Consider the following 22,046-nt stretch of genomic DNA (forward strand, 5'->3'; position numbering starts at 1 on the left):
CGCGCTTTTAAACCTCCGACTCCTCTCCCGTGCTTTTAAATCTATGGCTCCTCTCACTCGTTTAAATCTCAAGCTCCTCCCGCGAATTTAGATCTCCGGCTCCTCTCGCGTGCTTTTAAATCTCCGGCTTCTCTCGCGTGCTTTTAAATCTCCGGCTTCTCTCACATGCTTTTAAATCTCCAGCTTTTCTCGCATGCTTTTAAATCTCCGGCTTCTCTCGCATGCTTTTAAATCTCCGGCTTCTCTCGCGTGCTTTTAAATCTCCGGCTCCTCTCGCGTGCTTTTAAATCTCCGGCACCTCTCCCGCTCTTTTAAATCTCCAGCTCCTCTTGTACTCTTTTCACGAATTTTCAATATTCAACATGCAAGAGTCCTTCCTGATTGTTCTTGTTTATTCCCTGATTTCCTCTTTCTTCTAATTTTTCCGTTACATTTTTGATCCATGGATGATTAAAAGATATGTGTCTTTAAGGCGACCTGTCACTTCAATTGAAACAGAAGGATCCAGAAAGCTGTGCTGATTTAAGTTGGTGATACAGATAGACTGGCACTAATGAAAGAGATTGGCCATCATCAGTGATGACTGGTTTGATTGATTTTGCTGGATTTCAATGAATTGTTCCAAAAGGCTGTGCTCTGCCTGGTAACAGGTGGTGATTGGATCAGATCCCTCTGGAATGTTGCAGAGTTTCAAGGGTTGGGTTTGTGGTGTCAGTTTGACTCCTGGCTGCTCTGAATAGTGACTGCTGTCCTCCCATTTGTTTGCTTCCTCCAGGAAGGCTGTGTTTCTGAACTGGCAGGGAGCCTGGATGAATTTATGTGCAGAAGATTTATGTGCAAGCAGGGGAGAACCAAATCTCCTCCCAGAAAAGGAAATAAACCACCAACTTGAGTTTGGTGTGAAGCAATGGGATCTCTCCAAGAAAAACTGAGAGTAATAAATTTCTAAACTAGAGAGACGATCCTTACACGCTGCAAATTAAGGACTTTAATCAGCCAGAGTGCTGCAAGGAAAGCATACTCAACAATCACCATAAGCAATCTATGGAATTCCCTGCACAGTGAAGCAGTTGAGGCTCCTTCATTAAATGTTTTCAAGATAAAGATAAAGTTTTTGAAGAATAAAGAAATTATGGTGTTCGTGCAGGAAAGTGGAGCTGAGTCCACAAATAATCAGCTATGATTTCATTTAATGCCGGAGCAGGCTCGAAGGGCCAGATGTGATACTCCTGCTCCTAGTTCTTATGTTATGCGTGTTTGTCTGTTTTGTGTGTGTGGGCAGAGGGTGGGACAGTTAAAGGGAGTAATAAGTTAGCTTCTTGTCTAGTTTTATTTACTGCATATTTCATCTTAATTCTTGTTATAAATAAATAATTGTTTCAACTTACAAACGTGGTGACTATGATTATTGGGGGCAAAACAGATCTGGAACTCACCAACATCCAGACACATTGGCAGCTGGGATCAGTGAAGCATGATCAAGACTCTGAACGCTGGCCAAATTTTCTCTGAGATGTATGGGTGCTTGTAGCAATTATAGCACCTCCTACCAATGTAGATCAGCTAATTCAACAACGGACAAAAGCACTTCCAAAGTATGCGGGTATCTACACCCAGCCTAGTGAACCACATTTTGAACTCAAAATAATCAAAGGCACTAGGAAAAACAACAAAACGGGGGGAGGGGGTGGGGCATACAACTGGATAGACAGTAGAATTTCTATATGGTTCTTACAAATTCCTGTCATACCTTGGGCAGAACCCTGGAAAAATGGTGTGAGCAGCCATTTTTACCATTTCTCATGGGGTTCTTGTAATGTTTAGAAAAGTACTGGGAGAATCCCTGCAAAAATATCAGGTATTGGTGGCAATCATTTAATGGATTTTCCCAGACACCAATCTTACACGTTTTATAGAACACAGAACACTACAGCGCAGTACGGGCCCTTCGGCCCTCGATGTTGCGCCGACCTGTGAAACCATCTGAAGCCTATCTGACCTACACTATTCCATTTTCATCCATATGTCTATCCAGTGACCACTTAAATGCCCTTAAAGTTGGCGGGTCTACTACTGTTGCAGGCAGGGCGTTCCACACCCCTACTACTCTCTGAGTAAAGAAACTGCCTCTGACATCTGTCCTATATCTATCACCCCTCAATTTAAAGCTATGTCCCCTCGTGTTGGTCATCACCATCTGAGGAAAAAGACTCTCACTGTCCACCCTATCTAACCCTCTGACTATCTTATATGTCTCTATTAAGTCACCTCTCAGCCTTTTACATATTTATTCTAGAACTTACCTGTTCATCAAGTCGCAGTTTAATTTTGCCATTTTTGATAGGGAAGCCACTACCAAATTCTTTTGAGGCAATGTCAGCTCCATATTCCACGGTAACATCTTCTTCAATGGTACTAACCAAGCGCCAGAATTCCTTTTCCACCAGCTCTGTTGGAACCATCTGTGTTTTTATGCATTGTGTATTTGGGGATGGAGACACAAGAGAAGAAAATAAGTAATCAGAACTAAAATGAACTTGTGGGAAATTCTTCAAATTAGAATGCATCTATTGCCTTGCTCAAAGGCAAATTGACTATCAAATAACGTACTTTATTTATCAAATCACTGTTGGTTTGTTTGAATGTTTGAGCTGAGAAAACCGAAAAATGGAACATGAATTGCTTGGGCACCAATTTTCTTGGCATCCACCACTCTCATGTTGGGTAGAATACAGATTTAATGCAGAAGAAAGTCCTTCCAGTTCAATTGCAACTTCAGAAGAGCACAATGCATGAGTTTCCTAACCTCCTCTAAGATCAGGGCTGAAAAAGTCTGAATCTACTTCACAACGGATACCAGGACAGGATCAAACAACAGCTTGGATTTACAAAGCACCTTCCATGTCCTTAGACCAAAGTTCTTCACAACCAATTAATTTTTGAAGTGCAGTCACCATTGTACTGTAATATAATAACGATAACAAGGACTCAGATAGCTGCGAGATGAGTGACTCCTTTGCTGATGCTGGTGAATGGACTGGCAGTGAAACAACTCTGCTTTTTGAATAATGTCATGGGATCACTGATGGCAAACAGGATATTAGTTTAACATCAAATCGAAAATACAGGTGGTCTCATTCACATCCAGCTTTACCTTCATGTGATGAATGTAAGAATTGCATGCATGTATTGTATTATATGTATTGGGTGCAGGAAATGTGAAAATCCTGGTGTGTATGACTGCTGCAGTAAATCATTTTTTAAAGTCCTGGATTAAAAGAAAAGCACTTTGGCTACAAGGGATAATTAAAACATTGTAAATGATTGAGCTAATGGAATTTTGTTGATATGAAGGTTTCCTGGGGAGTAGATAATTAGAGAAATTGTGTTTGGCCTATGTATGATGATGCAGTCAATGGGAGGAGACAGGGATTGAAGCAGTCAGTGTTAAGTTTCAGTTTTGCGTTTGAGTTTAGTTAAATATGTGCAGACCAGCAGATTTTCTCAAAAGTTTATTTAAAAGGGTTTTACTTGTGAACAGAACAGCAGTTTCTGATAAGGCTGGCAAGCTAAGCAGTAGTTACCACAAGCAAGAACCCGAAGCTGGTTCCTGAAGAATCTCTCTCTCTCTCAAACTGTTTATCAAAGATAACTCTTTACAACTCTTTATCAAAGACAACTCTGGGTTTGCTTAGTGTATTTAAAAGAGGATTTTGACCCAAGATGGGTTTTGCTTGAGTCGAGATAAAAAAATAGCACTTAGGGAGTGTTTCATTGTCATTGTTAAGCATTGTCAACTGGTAATTGTAAGCTATTTTCTTCATGATGTTAAAATTAGTAATACTGAGGGCAGCACAGTGGCGCAGTGGGTAGCACTGCAACCTCATGGCGCCGAGGTACCAGGTTCGATCCCGGCTCTGGGTCACTGTCCGTGTGCAGTTTGCACATCTCCCCTTATCTGAGTGGGTTTCACCCCCACAACCCAAAAGAAGTGCAGGGTAGGTGGATTGGCCAAGCTAAATTGCCCCTTAATTGTAAAAATGAATTGGATATGTTATTTTTTTTTTAAATCAGTAATACTGTGTTAGAAATAATCTTTTGTGTTAATACACCCATATCCCTATTGTGGGTGGACTCACTCCTGGGGTGAAATATCCTTTCCTCACAGTCTTAAAAATGAAATAAAATATTGGTCCGGGACCAGGATTAAGGGGAGAATAGGGATGAGAAACATATCAGGCACGATTGAATGGCGAGCAGACTCCATAGGCCAAATGGCCGAATTCTGCTCCTATGTCTTATGGTAATAAGCACTGGACCTTAAAATGTTCTTTTTTTCTATAAATTTAGAGTACCCAATTAACTGTTTCCAATTAAGGGGCAATTTATCATGGACAATCCACCCACCCTGCACATCTTTGGGCTGTGGGGGCGAAAGTCACACAAACACGGGGAGAATGTGCAAACTCCACACGGACAGTGACCTAGAGCCAGGGTCGAACGTGGGACATCGTCACTGTGAGGCAGCAGTGTTAACCACTGCGCCACCGTGGTTCCTCTGACGTTAAACTGTTCATTAAAGAATTAAACTTTTTTTCTGATCATTTGGGTTGAAAGCAATAGTAGTTTTCAGTATCAAGTTGGAGAAATGTCCTTTCCAAACCTGAAGCATGTTCAGCCAGCGGGTTGCAATTGAACAGAGCTGGGACTTAGCTCCTACCTTTACCTATGCTGTTGGGAGATCTTTAAATTAACTCGGCAGGGGTGTGGGAACCAAGAGAAAATATTACAGTGGAAAACCTGGGTGCACAAAATACTGGGAGTAACAGATAGCATTAGCAGTTAATAAATAGGTGAAGCCGGAGTAAGGAGAAAGTAATTATGTTTAAATCAGAGTTACTGCGCATATTTGCGAGTGTATGGAGGAGACCAAATAAGATTTGGGAGTTACAAATGCAGATTGCCTTGTGGAAATATGATTGTGGTGATACAGTTGTGGTTAAAGGAAGGGAAGGACTGGGTGTTAAATATTTCTGGGTACAAGGTGCTCAGAAAAGGGAGGAAAGGAAGGGCAGGGGGAAGAGGTCACAGTATTGGTTAGGGAGAGCATTGTAGTGCTGCAGAAAGAGGATGTCCCGCAAGGTTCAAGGACAGAACCAATTTAGCTAGAGTGAAGGACCAAAAGGGTGCAATCAATTGCTTGGTGTAGTCTATAGACCACCAACTAGTGAAAAGGATGTAGAAGAACAAATGTGCAGGAAAATGAGATGCAAACATGAGAGAGTAGTTTTAATGAGAGATTTTAATTACCTGAATGTAGACCGGGACAATGGTAGTGTAAAGGGCAGGGAGGGGCAAAAGTTCCCAAATTGTGTTCAGGAAAATCTTCAACAAGAAAGGATGCACTGTTGGACCTGGGGCGGGATTCTCCCCTACCCGGCGTGACGGAGGGTCCCGGCGTAGGGGAGTGGCGCCAACCACTCAGGGGTCGGGCCTCCCAAAGGTGGGGAATTCTCCCCACCTTTGGGGGCCAGCCCCGCACCGGAGCGGTTGGCACCAGAAGACTGGCGCAAAAAACAGGCGCCCCCGGCAGCGGGGCTGGCCGAAAGGCTTTCGCCGGTCGGCGCATGCGCCAGCAGTGATGTCAGCGGCAGCTGGCCGCTGACGTCACTGCTGGCGCATGCGTGATGTGGGGTTCTCTTCCGCTTCCGCCATGGCGGAGGCCGTGGCGGCCGCGGAGGAAAAATAGTGCACCCAGGGCACTGGCCCGGAGTCTGAGTGGGGGGCCCCGATCACGGGCCAGGCCACCGTGGGGGCACCCCCCGGGATTCGATCGCCCCCCAACCCCCCTCCAGGACCACGGGGCCTGCTCGCGCCGCTGATCCCGCCGTTCCAGAGGTGGTTCAAACCTCAGCGGCAGGAGAGGCCTCCCAGTGGCGGGACGTCAGCCCATCCGGGCCGGCGAATCACCGCAGGGGCCTCTCCGATCGGAGGTGCGAGATTCCCGCCACTGCCACTTCCCGGGTGGCGGAGAATCTCTGCCACGGCGGGGGCGGGATTTTCGGCGGCCCCAGGCGATTCTCCGACCCTGCTGGGGGTCGGAGAATTTCGCCCCTGGTTCTTGGAAATGATGTGAGCCAAGTAGATCAGGTGCCAGTGGGGAAACATTTTGGTGATAGTAATCATTGTATTGTAGGGTTTAGGATGAAAATAGAAAGGATAACAGACATCCTGAGCAAGAGTAATTAAATGGGGAGAGCCAATCTTAATGGGACAAGAACAGAGCTGGGCTGGATAGTTTGGAACAAAAGGTTCAAGGGGAAACCTATAGTTGAACAATGGGCTACCTTCAAAAAAGAAATGGCTTGGGCATAGTCAAGGTACATTCCCTCAAAGGGGAATGGTTGGGCAAAACAAATCTATAGTTCCACGGATGTAAAAGGAGATAGAAATTAAGATAAAGAGTAAGTGTGCGTATGACAGATGGAAAGTAGAAATTGCCCATTCATGTATCTGTCTAGATACATCTTAAATGGCGCTATCGTGCCCGCCTCTACCACCTCCGCCGGCAATGCGTTCCAGACATCCACCACCCTCTGCATAAAGAACTTTCCACGCATATCTCCCTGAAACTTTTCCCCTCTCACCTTGAACTTGTGACCCCTAGCAATTGAGTCCCTCACTCTGGGGGAAAAGCTTCTTGCTATCCACCCTGTCTATACCTCTCATGATTTTGTACACCTCAATGAGGTCCCCCCTCAACCTCCATCTTTCTAATGAAAATAATCCTAATTTACTCAACCTCTCTTCATAGCTAGTGCCCTCCATACCAGGCAACATCCTCGTGAACTTCCTCTGCACCTTCTCCAAAGCAGCCACATCTTTTTGGTAATGTGGCGACCAGAACTGTACGTAGTATTCCAAATGTGGCCGAACCTAAGTCTTACACAACTGTAACATGACCTGCCAACTCTTGGACTGAATACCCCTTCCGATGAAGGAGAGCATGCCGTATGCCTTCTTGACCACTCTATCGACCTGCACAGCCTCCTTCAGGGTACAATGGACCTGAACACCCAGATCTCTCTGTACATCAATTTTCCCCAGGGCTTTTACATCAATTTTCCCCAGGGCTTTAGATGCAGAAGAGGAATGCAGAAGGGTCAGAGGAATGCAGAAGGGTCAGAGGGTGCTGCAAAAGCTCATTAGAGAAGCAAGGACAGATTATGAGAAAAGATCGGCAAAGTAGAACCCCAAAGTCTTCTATAGGCATATAAACAGTAATGGCATGGTAAAAGGAGTAGGGCCGATTAGGGACCTGAAAGGAAATTTACACGAACAGAAAGAGGACATGGCTGAGGTATTAAATAAATACTTTGCATACATCTTTAAAGAACTAAGAGCAATACAGCACAGGAACAGTCCCTTCGGCCCTCCGAAGACTGCACTAGTCATGATACCACCCTTGGTCAAAACCCTCAGCATTTAGTGCTGTCACCCTCTCTACCCATCCTATCCAATTATTTGTCGAGATGCCTTTTGAACGCCGTTAATGTATCTGCTCCCACAACCTATCCTGGCAACGTGTTCCAGGCACTCACCACCCTATGTAAAAAACCCAAACTTTACCCCACGGACTTTAAACCTATGCCCACTGGTGACTGACCTGAGAAAGAGTGCCTGCCCATCCACTCTATCCATGTCCCTCATAATCTTGTAGACCTCTATCAGGCCACCCCTCAACCTCCATTGTTCGAATGAAAACAGTCCGTGTCTATTCAGCCGCTCCGCATAGCTAACACCCTCCAAACCAGGCAACATCCTGGTAAACCTCCTCTGCACCATCTCCAAAGCCTCCACATATTTCTGGTAGCATGGCAACCAGAATTGTGCGCAATATTCCAAGTGTGGCCTTACCAAGGTTTGATACAACTGTAGCATGACATGCCAGTTTTTATACTCGATGCCCTGTCCAAGCAAGGCAAGCTACTCGTATGATTTCTTGACTATCTTGTCCATTTGGCTGGGGCTGGTTTAGCACAGGGCTAAAGAGCTGGCTTTTAAAGCAGACCAAGGCAGGCCAGCAGCACAGTTCAATTCCCGTACCAGCCTCCCCGAACTGGCGCCAGAATTTGGCGATTGGGGGCTTTTCACAGTAACTTCATTTGAAGCCTACTTGTGACAATAAGCGATTTTCATTTTCCTTTGTGTTGCCACTTTCAAACATCTGTGGACCTGCACACCCAGATCTCTCTGACTTTCTATATTCATAAGGGTTTTGCCATTTATGGTATATTTCCCCTCGATGTTAGACCTATCAAAATGCATTACCTCACATTTGTCTGGATTAAACTACATTTTGCCGTTTCTCTGTCCAAGTCTCCAACCTATCTATGTCCTACTGTATGTTCTGACAATCCTCAACACTATCTGCCACTCCACCAACCTTGGTATCATCCGCGAACTTACTAATCAGACTAGCTACATTTTCCTCCAAATTGTTTATGTACACTACAAACAACAGAGGCACAAGCACATATCCCTGTGGAACACCACTAGTCACAACCTTCCATTCAGATAAACACCCTTCTACTGCTACCTTTTGCCTCTGTGACCGAGCCAGTTCTGTATCCATCTTGCTACTCCACTTCTGGTCCCGTGTGACTTCACTTTTTGTACCAGTCTGCCATGAGGCACCTTGTCAAAAGCTTTACTGAAGTCCACGTAAACAACATCCACTGCCCTCCCTCGTCAATTATTTACCAAGGAGGTAGACGCTACTCCGGGCATGGCGACAGATAAGGATATTCCGTCTCCTCAAAGGTTCAAAATTGGTCAGATTGCCTTGTGGAAACATGATTGTGGTGATACGGTTGTTCCTAAAGCTGACAAGGCATCAGGACTGGATGAGCTGCATCCAAGGATATTGAAGGAAGTGAGAGTGGAAATTGCAGGGGATTTGACCGTAATCTTTCAGTCTTCTCTAGACTCAGAGGAGGTGCCAGAAGACCGGGGAATTGCAAATATGATGCCTTTGTTCAAAAATTGTTGTATGGCTAGCCCCAGAAATTACAGACCAAACCAGTAGTGGGCAAGATTCTAGAAATAATTAGTTGGAATAGAATTAGCAGTCACTTAAGAAGCGCCAACATGTGAAGGGGAAATTGTGTTTTTGAAGAGGTAACAGATACGGTCAATGAGAGTAATGCTGTTAATGTGTACATAGACTTTCAAAAGATATTTGATACAGTGCCACAACAGACATTTGAGAAAAACTAACAGCAGCAATGTAGACACAAAATTGGCTGAATAATAGGAAGCTGAGATTAATGGTCAATGGACATTTTTCAGGTTGGAGGGAGTATTGTAGTCAGGAGTCGGTATTGGAACCTCTGCATTTTCTAATATATGTATATTAATGGTCTAGATTTTGGTGTACAGCAGACAACTTGAGAAACTTTGCAGATGATATGAAACTTGCAAGAATTGTAAACTGTGAGGTGGACAGTGTAGAACTTCAAAAGGACATAGACAAGTTGACAAAGTGGGCTGATGGGTGGCAGATGAAGTTCAGTGCAGTGAAATGTGACGTGATACATTTTACTAGGAAGAACATGAATAGACAATATAAAACAAGGTGTAAAATTTTTAACTGGGTGCAGGAGCAGACGGATCTGGGTGTATATGCACATAGCTCATTGAAAGTGGCAGAAGAGATGGAGAGAACAGTTAAAAAAAACATACAGTATTCTGGGCTTTATTAATAGGAGCAGAGAGTACAAGAGCAACGGGATGCTGAACTTAACACAGGACAACTAGTTAGACCTCAGCTGGAGTATTGTGTCCAGTTCTGGTACCACACAGTAGGAAGGGTATGAACGCTTTGGAGAGAGTGCAGAAGAGGTTTAATAAACTGGTTCCAGGGTGGAGAAGTTTCAGTTATGAGGATAGATTGGAAAGGTTGGGGCTCAACTTGGGAGTGAAGAAGGTCAAGAACAGATTTGATAGAGATGTTCAAAATCATGAGGGGGCTGGGAATAGATAGGGAGAAACTGTTCCTTCCCTCAAAAGGTCAAGAACGAGAGGGCACAGAAGTGATTTTCAAAAGAAGAAAATGTGATGCGAGAAAAAGAAACTTTTCACTGAATGAGTGTTTGTGACTGGAATGCACTGCCTGAAAATGTGGTTGAGGCAGGTTCAATTGAAGCATTCAAGAGGGCATGAGATGATTATTTGAATAAAAACAATGAGCAGGGGTACGAGGATAAGGCAGGGGAATGGCACAAAATCATAATGATCATTTGGAGAGCTGGTGCATACACGATAAGTTAAATGGCCTCCTCCTGCAACATAATAATTATGTGATTCTGCCATACTCACATGAACTGGCATATTGAAGTAGTCGGATTTGAAGGCATCCGCCATTTCTCCAAATGCACGGAGCGTGTAGTCCCTTGGGGCTTGCTCAAACCCAAAGGCTTCTTGAGGTTTGCCACACTCCTAGAACAAAGACAAAATGTTCATAGAATCAGAATCCCTATGCTACAAGGAGGCCATTTGGCCTTCGAATCTGCACCTACCCTCTAAATGAGCACACCAACCTAGACCCATCCCTGTAACCCCAGCACATCCCTGGACACAAAGGGGCAATTTAGCATGGCCAAACCACCTAACCTGTACATCTCTGAAATGTGGGAGGAAACCAGAGTGGGCAGCACGGTAGCATGGTGGTTAGCATAAATGCTTCACAGCTCCAGGGTCCCAGGTTCGATTCCCGGCTGGGTCACTGTCTGTGTGGAGTCTGCACGTCCTCCCCGTGTGTACGTGGGTTTCCTCCGGGTGCTCCGGTTTCCTCCCACAGTCCAAAGATGTGCAGGTTAGGTGGATTGGCCATGTTAAATTGCCCGTAGTGTCCTAAAAAGTAAGGTTAATGGGGGGATTGTTGGGTTACGGGTATAGGGTGGATACGTGGGTTTGAGTGGGGTGATCATTGCCCGGCACAACATCGAGGGCCGAAGGGCCTGTTCTGTGCTGTACTGTTCTATGTTCTAACCCGGAGGAACCAGAGAACCCAGAGGAAACCCACGCAGACACGGGAAGAAAGTGCAAACTGCACACAAACAGTCACTCAAGGCAAGAATTGAATTCGCGTTCCTGGTGCTGGGAGGCAGCAGTGCTAATCACTGTGCTACCGTAACTCCCCTTCAGTATCATCTGGACTCACGGTGACATTACTTTGTGACTAACTGCTGTTGCAGATATAGCCTTACAATACCACAAAATTCCAAATTAGAGACGCAGGATATTGTTTCGAGGCAACGTCCCTTGTTCAGAAACGGCAGTCAAAATCTGCAAAATTTAAGAGACGAGAGTAAGCAGTCTTGGACAGGAAAAAAATGTGGGGAGTGAAGCTTAGCTCAGGGTCAAGGAGATTACCAAGATTGCTCATCATCACAATCAGCATTGGTGAGCAGGAAGAACGGAATCATGGACGACACAAACCAATTCGATATACTCAGGTAGGATGATTTTTGTTTCCAGGATAGCATCTGCAAGTGAATCTGTCTCATAAACAAAGAACAAAGAGCAATACAGCATAGGAACTAATGTACCGGTCATGATGCCAACCTTGGTCAAAACCCTGAGCACTTCCTTGTGTCGTATCCCTCTATACCCATCCTATCCATGTGTTTGTCAAGATGTCATTTGAACGCCGTTAATGAACGGCGTTAATGTATCTGCTTTTACAACCTCCCCTTGCAACGCGTTCCAGGCACTCACCACCTTCTGCGTAAAAAAACTGCCTCGCACATCTCCTCTAAACTTTGCCCCAAGGATCTTAAACCTATGTCCCCTGGTGACTGACCCCTCCACCCTGGGAAAGAGTGCCTTCCCAACCACTCTATCCATGTCCCTCAATTTTGTAGACCTCTATCAGGTCACCCCTCAACCTCCGTCTTTCTAATGAAAACAATCCGAGTCTATTCAGCCTCGACACATAGCTAACACCCTGCAGACCAGGCAACATCCTGGTGAACCACCTCTGCACCCTCTACAAAGCCTCCATATCCTTCTGGTAGTGTGGCAACCAAATATACTACAAACAACAGAGGCCCCAGCACAGATCCCTGTGGAACACCACGAGTCACACCCTTCCATTCAGAAAAACGCCCTTCTTCTGCTACCCTTTGCATTCGTAACTTGATCTCAGATAGGGAGTAAGGCAAGTTCATAGCAGTCTCAGAGTTGGATGTTGGTAATGAAATGGTTAAGCTGGGCATTATCAATATGTATAAGAAAATATTGCCCATGCTTGGAGATATCACTTCAGCAACACTCTGCGGAATATAAAGGAACCACGAAGCACATCAGAGCGATGAGTGGAAATCAATGTACACATGCTAGCTGTGTGGAGCCATGTGAAATGATGTGAAGGCAGGGTTTCCACAAACAGACTGAAGAATAAGAATAGGGATAAGATATTTTAGGCAGAACCTCACTTTAACCAAGAAGAGTGAGATGTGGGCAGAATGCAAGTCAAACCCAAGGAATTCCAACAGGGAACATAAGTAAGGCAAGCATGAGTAGGCCATTTGGCAGATTATATAGTTGTGCCTATATTCATTGATGTTCGAAGAATGAGAGACAATCTTATTCAAACATGAGATTCTCAGGAGGCTTAGTCATAGTCATAGAACATACAGTGCAGAAGGAGGCCATTCAGCCCATCGAGTCTGCACCGACCCACTTAAACCCTCACTTCCACCCTATCCCCGTAACCCAATTACCCCTCCTAAACTTTTTGGTCATCAAGGGCAATTTATTATGGCAAATCCAACTAACCTGCACGTCTTTGGACTGTGGGAGGAAACCGGAGCACCCGGAGGAAATGCACGCAGACATGGGGAGAACGTGCAGTCTCTGCACAGACAGTGACCCAGCAGGGAATCGAACCTGGAACCCTGGCGCTGTGAAGCCACAGTGCGATCCAACTGTGCTCCGTGCTGCCCGGGGCACTTGCTGAGAGGATGTTTCCCCACATGGGGAAACCTAGATCTGGGGGACACAGTTTAAAAATAAGGGTGACGAGAATTTCTTCTCTCTGAGGGTTATGAGTGTTTCTAATTCTATTGCCAGCAAGTGGTGGAAAATATACACGGCTGAGTTAGACATATTTTTGATTGAAAAGAGTTTCAAGGATTTATGGGGGGGGGCGGAGATCATGCAGGAAAATGGCATTAAGGCCACAATCAAATCAGCATGATTCCATTGAATGGTGGAGCAAGCTGTAGGGGCCAAATTTTTTTTTAAAACATTTTAAAATTCATTTACGGGGTGTGGGCATCGCTGGTTAGGCCAGCATTCATTGCCCATCCTTAGTTGCTCCTCAAATGGTGAGGGTGAGGTGCCTTCTTGAACCACCGCAGTCCTTGATGTGTAGATACACCCACTGTGCTGTTAGGGAGGAAGTTACAATATTTTGTCCCAGCGACAGCAAAGGAATGACGATATATTTCCAAAGTCAGGATTGTGAGTGACTTGGAGGGGAACCTCCAGGTGGTGGGGTTCCCAGGTATCTGCTGCTCTTGTCTTAGATAGGGGCTGGTTTAGCACAATAGGGGCTGGGTTAGCACAGTGGGCTAAACAGATGGCTTGTAATGCAGAACAATGCCAGCAGCGCCGTTTCAATTCCCGTACCAGCCTCCCCGAACAGGCACCAAAATGTGGCGACTAGGGGCTTTTCACAGTAACTTGTGACAATAAGCGATTATTATTATTAGATGGTGGTGGTCGTGGGTTTGGAAGGTGCTGTCAAAAGAACTTTGGTGAGTTACTACAGTGCATCTTGTAGATGGTACACATGGCTGCCACTGTTCGTCAGTGGTGGAGGGTTGGAATGTTTCTGGAAGGAGTAGCAATCAAGCGGGCTGCGTTATCCTGGATGGTGTTGAGCTCCTTCAGTGCTGTTGGAGCTGCACATCCAGGCAAGTGGAGAATATTCCATTACACTCCTGACTTGTGCTTTGTAAATGGTTGATAGGCTTTGGGGGGTCAGGAGGTGAATTACTTGCCGTTGGATTCCGAGCCTTTGACCTGCCCTGGTAGCCACAGTATTAATGTGGCTAGTTCAGTTAAGTTTCTGATCAATGGTAACCCCAGGATGTTGACTGTGGGGGATTCACCGACGATAATGCCATTGAATGTCAAGGGGCGATGGTTAGATCCTCTCTTGTAGGAGATGCTCATTGCCACTCATCAGTCCTTGCCTGAATATTGTCCGGTCTTGCTGCATTTGGACACGGACTGCTTCATTATCTGAGGATGCTAAACATTGTGCAGTCATCCGCAAACATCCCAGTCATCCGCAAACATTCCCACTTCTGATCTTATGATGGAAGGGAGGTATTGATGAAGCAGCTGAAGATGGTTGGACCTATGACACTACCCTAGGCAACTCCTGCAGTGATGTCCTGGAGCTGAGATGCCTGATCTCCAACCACGACTATCTTCCTTTGTGCCAGGTATGATTCCAACCAGCGGAGTGTTTTCCCCTTGATTTCAGGTGAGCTAAGGCTCCTTGATGCACTCCACACTCGGTCAAATACTGCCTTGAAGTCACTCTCACCTAATCTCTGGCATTCAGCGCTGTTGTCCATGTTTAAACCAAGGCTGTAATGAGGTCAGGAGCCAAGTGACCCTGGTGGAAACCAAGCTGAGCATCTGTGAGCAGTTTATTGCTGAGTAAGTGTCGCTTGATAGCACTGTTGATGACTCCTTCCATCATTTTACTGATGATGGAAAAAGTAGACTGATATGGCGGTAATTGGCTGGGTTGGATTTGTCCTGTTTCTTGTGTACAAGACACACCGTGGCAATTGTCCACAGTGTTGTAGCTGCACAGGAACAGCTTGGCTAGGGGTGCGGCAAGTTCTGGAGCACAAGTCTTCAGTACTATTACTGGAATATTATCAGGACCTATAGCCTTTGCAGTATCCAGTGCCTTCAGCCGTTTCTTGATGTCACGTGGAGTGGATCGTATTGGCTGAAGACTGACATCTGTGACGCTGGGGACTTCTGGAGGAGACCGAGATGGATCTTCAACTCGGCATTTCTGGCTGAATATTGTTGTGAATGCCTCAGCCTTGTCTTTTGCACATATGTGCTGGGTTCCTCCATCATTGAGGATGGGGATATTTGTGGAGCTTCCTCCTCCAGCGAGTTGTTTAATGGTCCACCACCATTCATGGCTGGATGTGGCAGGACTGCAAAGCCTGGATTGGTTATGGAATCGTTTTGTTCTGTCTATTACTTGCTGCTTATGTTGTTTGGCACACAAGTAGTCCTGTGTTGTAGCTTCACCAGGTTGACACCTAATTTTTCGGTATGCCTGGTGTCGTTCCTGGCATGCCCACCTCCATTCTTCATTGAACCAGGGTTGATCCCCTAGCTTGGTAGTCATGGTAGATTGGGGGATATGCCAGGCCATGAGGTTGCAGATTGTGGTTGAATATAATTCTGCTGCTGCTGATGGCTCACAGCGCTTCATGGAAGCCCAATCTTGAGTTGCTAAGTTGGTCAAAGTCTTCTGGGGAGAGATTGACTCCAGCAGATTAGGGCTGGATTGGCTAGAGATTTTCAGACTGGGTGTTGGTGCACTGCATGAAGTTATCAGCAAATACCCTGAAGTCTTCCAAGAAGGTCTTGGGAAAATAAGAGGAGCCAGAGCCAAAGTCTTTTTTTGTAAAATATTTTATTACGGCCCCCCCGCCGCTGACAGTTAATTTTATCGAAAGAAGTCGATAAACAGCTGCCACCTCCAGGCGAACCCTAGCATTGACCCTCTTCGGGCGAAAAGCCAGCCATGTCATTGAAGCAGGTCTCTGATTTTGGCGGCTTCGAGTCCCTCTATGCTAACAGTATCAGTCTCCGGGCTACCAAGGAGGCAAAGGCCAAGACGTCGGCCTCTCTCGCCCCTTGGACTCTCGGGTCCCCCGACACTCCAAAAATCGGCAACTCTGGACTCGGTGCCACGCTTGTTTTGAACACCATGGACATGACATCTGCAAACCCCTGCCAGAATCCCTTAAGCTTCGAACATGCCCAAAACATGTGCACATGGTTCGTTGGCCCTCCAGCACACCTTGCACATCTGTCTTCTGTCCCAACAAATTTGCTCATCCGGGCCACCGTCATGTGTGCCCGGTGAACGACCTTGAATTGTAACAGGCCGAGCCTGGCGCATGATGTGGACATGTTGACCCTGCTTAGCGCATCCACCCAGAGACCTGCCTCTATCTCTTGCCATAACTCATCCTCTGATGCAGGTAGGGCAGTGGATGTTGTCTATATGGACTTCAGTAAGGCCTTTGACAAGGTCCCTCATGGTAGACTGGTACAAAAGGTGAAGTCACACGGGATCAGGGGTGAGCTGGCAAGGTGGATACAGAACTGGCTAGGTCATAGAAGGCAGAGAGTAGGAATGGAAGGGTGCTTTTCTAACTGGAGGGCTGTGACTAGTGGTGTTCCGCAGGGATCAGTGCTGGGACCTTTGCTGTTCGTAGTATATATAAATGATTTGGAGGAAAATGTAACTGGTCTGATTAGGAAGTTTGCAGACGACACAAAGGTTGGTGGAATTGCGGATAGCGATAAGGACTGTCAGAGGATACAGCAGGATTTAGATCGTTTGGAGACTTGGGCAGAGAGATGGCAGATGGAGTTTAATCCGGACAAATGTGAGGTAATGCATTTTGGAAGGTCTAATGCAGGTAGGGAATATACAGTGAATGGTAGAACCCTCAAGAGTATTGAAAGTCAGAGAGATCTAGGTGTACAGGTCCACAGGTCACTAAAAGGGGCAACACGGTGGAGAAGGTAGTCAAGAAGGCATATGGCATGCTTGCCTTCATTGGTCGGGGCATTGAGTATAAGAATTGGCAAGTCACGTTGCAGCTGTATAGAACCTTAGTTCGGCCACACTTGGAGTATAGTGTTCAATTCTGGTTGCCACACTACCAGAAGGATGTGGAAGATTTAGAGAGGGTGCAGAAGAGATTTACCAGGATGTTGCCTGGTATGGAGGGCATTAGCTATGAGGAGCGGTTGAATAAACTCGGTTTGTTCTCACTGGAACGACGGGAGGTTGAGGGGCGACCTGATAGAGGTCTACAAAATTATGAGGGGCATAGACAGAGTGGATCGTCAGAGGCTTTTCCCCAGTGTAGAGGGGTCAATTACTAGGGGGCATAGGTTTAAGGTGTGAGGGGCAAGGTTTAGAGTAGATGTACGAGGCAAGTTTTTTTACACAGAGGGTAGTGGGTGCTTGGAACTCGCTGCCGGAGGAGGTGGTGGAAGCAGGGACGATAGTGACATCTTGACAAAGACATGAATAGGATGGGAATAGAGGGATACGGACCCAGGAAGTGTAGAAGATTGTAGTTTAGTCGGGCAGCATGGTTGGCACGGGCTTGGAGGGCCGAAGTACCTGTTCCTGTGCTGTACTTTTCTTTGTTCTTTGTTCTTATTTGTGCTTTCGCTCCTCTGTCTGCGTTTCATCTGACTCCATGAGTTCTTTATAGATATGAGACCTTCCCCTCCCCCACCCATACTCTAGAAATTACCCTAGCTTGTATTCCCCGTGGCGGTAGGAGCGGGAAGGTTGGAACCGGCCTTCGCAAGAAGTCCCCAATCTGCAGATACCTAAAGTCATTCCCTCCGGTCAACTCAAACTTCTCCTCTAACTCCCTCAAAACGGGGAAGCTCCCATCTAGAAACAAATCTCCCATCCTCCCGATCCCTGCTCTCTGCCATCTCCGAAACCCTCCATCTAGTCTCCTTGGGGCAAACCAATGGTTGCTACAGATTGGGGCCCAAACCGATGCTGCCTCCACTCTCACGTTTCCTCCACTGCCCGCAGATTCTCAGGGCCGCCACTACCACCAGGCTTGTGGAGTACCGGGCCGGCGAGAACGACAGAGGTGCCGTGATCAATGTCCCTAAACTCATGTCCTTACAAGATGCTGCCTCTACTCGCTCCCACACCAACCCTTCCCCCACTATCCACTTCCTAATCATGGCTATATTTGCCGCCCAGTAATAGTTGCGAAAGTTCGGCAGCTCCAGCCCACCCTCCTCCCCCCCCCCGGCCACACTCCAGCATCATCTTCTTCACTTTGGGGTTTTACCCACCCAAACAAAACCAGAGATCACATTTACTCGCTTGAAAAAGACCTTTGGGATAAAGATGGGGAGGCACTGAAAAACAAACAGGAATCTCGGGTGGACCGTCATTTTCAATGTCTGTAGCCTCCCCGCCAGTGATAACGGGAGCATATCCCATCTTCGGAAGTCCTCTTTCATTTGTTCCACTAACCAGGTCAAGTTTAGTTTATGTAACAGTCCTCAGTCTCATGTTACCTGGATCCCTAAATAACAGAAGCTACCTCCCACCACTCAGCTCTCCCAGTCTGCTCTCATGCCCCCTTGCCTGGATCATAAACATCTCACTTTTCCTCATGTTACATTTGTGCCCCGAGAAACGGCCAAATTCCCCTAAAATCATCATGCTCTCTCCCATCCCCTCTAACGGGTCGGAAACATACAGGAGCAGGTCATCGGTGTATAGTGAGACCGTGTTCCACCCCACCCCGGACCAGCCCCTGGAAGCTCCTAATGCATCCCTGCCTAGTCCCCCGGAGTAGACGTCAGACGGTTCGTTCGAACATTTGCCTCTGGTGCCTGACCCAGTCAATGAAACCCCGACTAATACCGACCACCCCAACACCTCCCACAGATAGTTCCATTCCACCCGGTCAAAGGCCTACTCTGCATCCATTGCGACCACTACCTCCACCTCCTTACCCTCCGGGGGCATCATGATTATATTCAAGAGCCTTCTAACGTTGGCCGTTAGCTGCCTACCCTTAACGAACCCCGTCTGGTCTTCCCCTATCACCTCCGGGACACAGTCTTCTATCCTTGCGGACAAGATTTTAGCTAACAGTTTGACATCAACATTCAACAGGGAGATCGGCCTGTAAGAGCCGCATAGCTTAGGGTCCTTCTCCTGCTTCAGGATCAGTGAGGTCGAGGCCTGTGACATTGTCAGGGGAAGAACACCGCGCTTCCTTGCCTCGTTAAACGTCCTCACCAGCATTGGGCCCAGCATCGAGAACAAGTCAGTGGTTAGCACTGCTGCTTCATTCTCCTATTCTCTCGGTCCTCCACTTTGTCTTGCATCAGCCCCACCTGCGCCTCCAGCACAGTTAGATGTTCCTCATGCTCAGCCACCGTTTCCTCCACCTTCTGGACCGCCTGATCTTGGGCTTCCAGTCTCTGCTCCACCCGAACGATCGACTCCTTGGTCGGGTCCAGGCATTCCTTTTTTTACTTGGCAAAGCCCTCCCGAATAAACTCCACCAGCTGGTCCGGTGTCCACTGGGCCGCCAAGCCAGTACTCTGCAGATCCGCCACGCTTTCCTTTGCTGCAGAATCTTACACGTGCCTGCTCGATTCGGTTCTTCCTTCCCTTATGTCCACTTCTGTACCATGTTTCCATATACTGGGTGGGATTCCTCCTCTCAGTCTCATCCACCACCAACCCCTCAAACAAATTCCGAAAAAAGTCAGTGGAAAAAGGTCCAAAACGTCTGTCACAAGCGGGAGTCATCAAATGTGCGACCTACTCCCTCATGGCCGCCACCGGAAGTCCCAGAGCCAAAATCTCTGTCAATCCCGATGCCATGGCTAAATATTTCAGCGCAAGGCCAGTTCCATAATTCCCTGTTGCAGAAGGTAGAGGCCGAACTTGGGAGCCTGGAAAAGTCTAGATACAGTAATACCCATGCAATTTGCGGAGTGCGCAACGCCCGAGTCCCCATCCTTAAACCAGACAGGTGGTCTTCCTTTACAGGGGTTATAAGCTGATTGTCAATCAGGTTTCCAAATTGGATTGGTACCCCATGTCGTGAATAGAACTGCTATATGCCAAACTAACAGGTCGCCAGGTATTCACCAAGTTAGAGCAGAGCCACGACTATCTTCAACGTGGACAGCACAGTAGCTCAGTGGTTAGCACTGCTGCTTCATAGCTCCAGGGTCCCGGGTTCGATTCCCGGCTTGGGTCTCCCTCTGTGTACCCGAACAGGCGCCAGAATGTGGTGACTAGGGGCTTTTCACAGCAACTTCATTGCAGTATTAATGTAAGCCTATTTGTGACAATAGAGATTTAAGAGATTTAAGAAAAAATTATTATTAACTCTAATCAGACGAGCCTTCGTCGTAATCAACACGCACAAGGGCCTGTATGAGTATGCTCGCTTCCCCTTTGGGGTCTCGTCAGCATGCGCCATGTTCCAACAGGTCATGGTTACCCAAGTGGCAGTGTACTTGGATGACATTCTGACCACAGGGACTTCAGAACAAGAGCATCTGACAAACCTAGTTGAGGGTTTGTGGCGATTTTCAAAAGCATCTCAAAAGGGAGAAATGCATTTTCCAAGTGAGCCAAGTGGCCCATTTGGGCTACCGGGTGGACAAAAAAGGTACCCAGTGCAGGACAAGGTCAGGGACACTAAAGTAGCGACAACTTCAAGAAACCAAGCAGAATAGAAATACTTCCAGGAATTAGTCAATTATTATGGGAGGTTTATCCCCAATTTGACCTCCTTGCTTTCTCAGCTGCACATACTACTGCGAAAGTACCGGAAATGATCTTGGGAGGTGCCACAAGGGGAGGCCTTTGAAAAAAGTAAAGCTGCAGGTTCTGTCGTCCAATTTATTAGCCCATTTTGACTCCACAAAGAACCCATCCTGACGTGCGATGCTTCTCCTTACAGGGTTGGGGCAGTACCCTTACACCGATGAAAGGCAGAAAGAACCATCGCCGATGCATCCAGGATTCTCTATGAAGTCGAGCGGAGGTACTCTCAAATCGAAGAGGGGGCATGACAGTTGTGCCTGGTATAAAAAAAGACTTCACCAGTACGTCTATGTCAGGCATTTCGTGATAATGACTGATCACAAGTCCTTATTGGGACTTTGATACAGCAGTGGGCCTGTTACTTGCAGCTTATAAATATCTCAAGAGAACTGCCCTGGAACCTAAATAGCTGACGCTGATGCCTTGATTTGCCTCCCACTGCCCACAAGCTCAGCTCTCTCGCCGGTATTGGAAGAGGTCACGATGACCCTGAATTTTTTGGAGACATTTGTTTGCACTGGAGTGCTGAACTGGTTGCATTTGAGTGCTACAGTGAGAGTTTGGTGACTGAGGGAGTATAAGGGTTCATTTTTATATAAAGTCGAGTATTTCTTTTATTTAGTTAATTAACTTAAAAATTACTGTTTGGTCTATAAGAAGGTGAATTTTGAATCAGCTTTAAACAAGGTTCTACTTGTAGGTACTTGCAGCTAGAGCTTGTTAATTAGTTAATTGGATTAGGCCAGTTTTCAGAGGCTAGAGTCACAGTATAAATCTGAGCTAGTTACAGTGCAGACTTTGTTTGCAGTGGAGTGCTGAACTGGTTGCATTTGAGTGCTACAGTGAGAGTTTGGTGACTGAGGGAGTGCTGAACTGGTTGCATTTGAGTGCTACAGTGAGAGTTTGGTGACTGAGGGAGTGCTGAACTGGTTGCATTTGAGTGCTACAGTGAGAGTTTGGTGACTGAGGGAGTGCTGAACTGGTTGCATTTGAGTGCTACAGTGAGAGTTTGGTGACTGAGAGAGTTAGGTGAAGAGGGAGTAAGGTGCTCTTTACATTTCATTTCCTATATTTATCAAAGAGCGTGAAGGGAGCCAGGAGTTTAGAGTACAGCTGACTGGAAGCAGAGTCGGAGGGCGGAGGTCCAGTTGGTCCACGGGGCAGCTAATTCTGTAAAGTAAGAGGGGATGGAGGCTAGGGCAGTTGCATGCTCCTCCTGTAGGATGTGGGTGGTGAGGGAAACCACTGGTGTCCCCGCTGACTATACCTGCGGGAAATGCACCCAACTCCAGCTCCTCGGAGACCTTGTTAGGGAATTGGAGCTGGAGCTGGATGAACTTCGGAT

General features: G+C 46.6%; 1 protein-coding gene across 1 annotated transcript in view; it reads right to left on the reverse strand.

Annotated features, from left to right (window-relative positions):
• The window catches only part of LOC119978372 (lysine-specific demethylase 5B-like), a 425,856-nt gene that overhangs the window by 338,412 nt on the left and 65,398 nt on the right, over window positions 1-22,046 (reverse strand). The window contains exons 5-6 of the mRNA XM_038819962.1: window positions 10,381-10,500; window positions 2,304-2,462 (exon numbers count right to left, since the gene is read on the reverse strand). Of these exons, the coding sequence (XP_038675890.1) occupies window positions 2,304-2,462; window positions 10,381-10,500 (279 nt within the window). The remainder of the gene's footprint in view (window positions 1-2,303; window positions 2,463-10,380; window positions 10,501-22,046) is intronic.

Source organism: Scyliorhinus canicula, chromosome 15 (assembly GCF_902713615.1).
Source record: "Scyliorhinus canicula chromosome 15, sScyCan1.1, whole genome shotgun sequence".
Taxonomy (NCBI): Eukaryota; Metazoa; Chordata; class Chondrichthyes; order Carcharhiniformes; family Scyliorhinidae; genus Scyliorhinus; species Scyliorhinus canicula.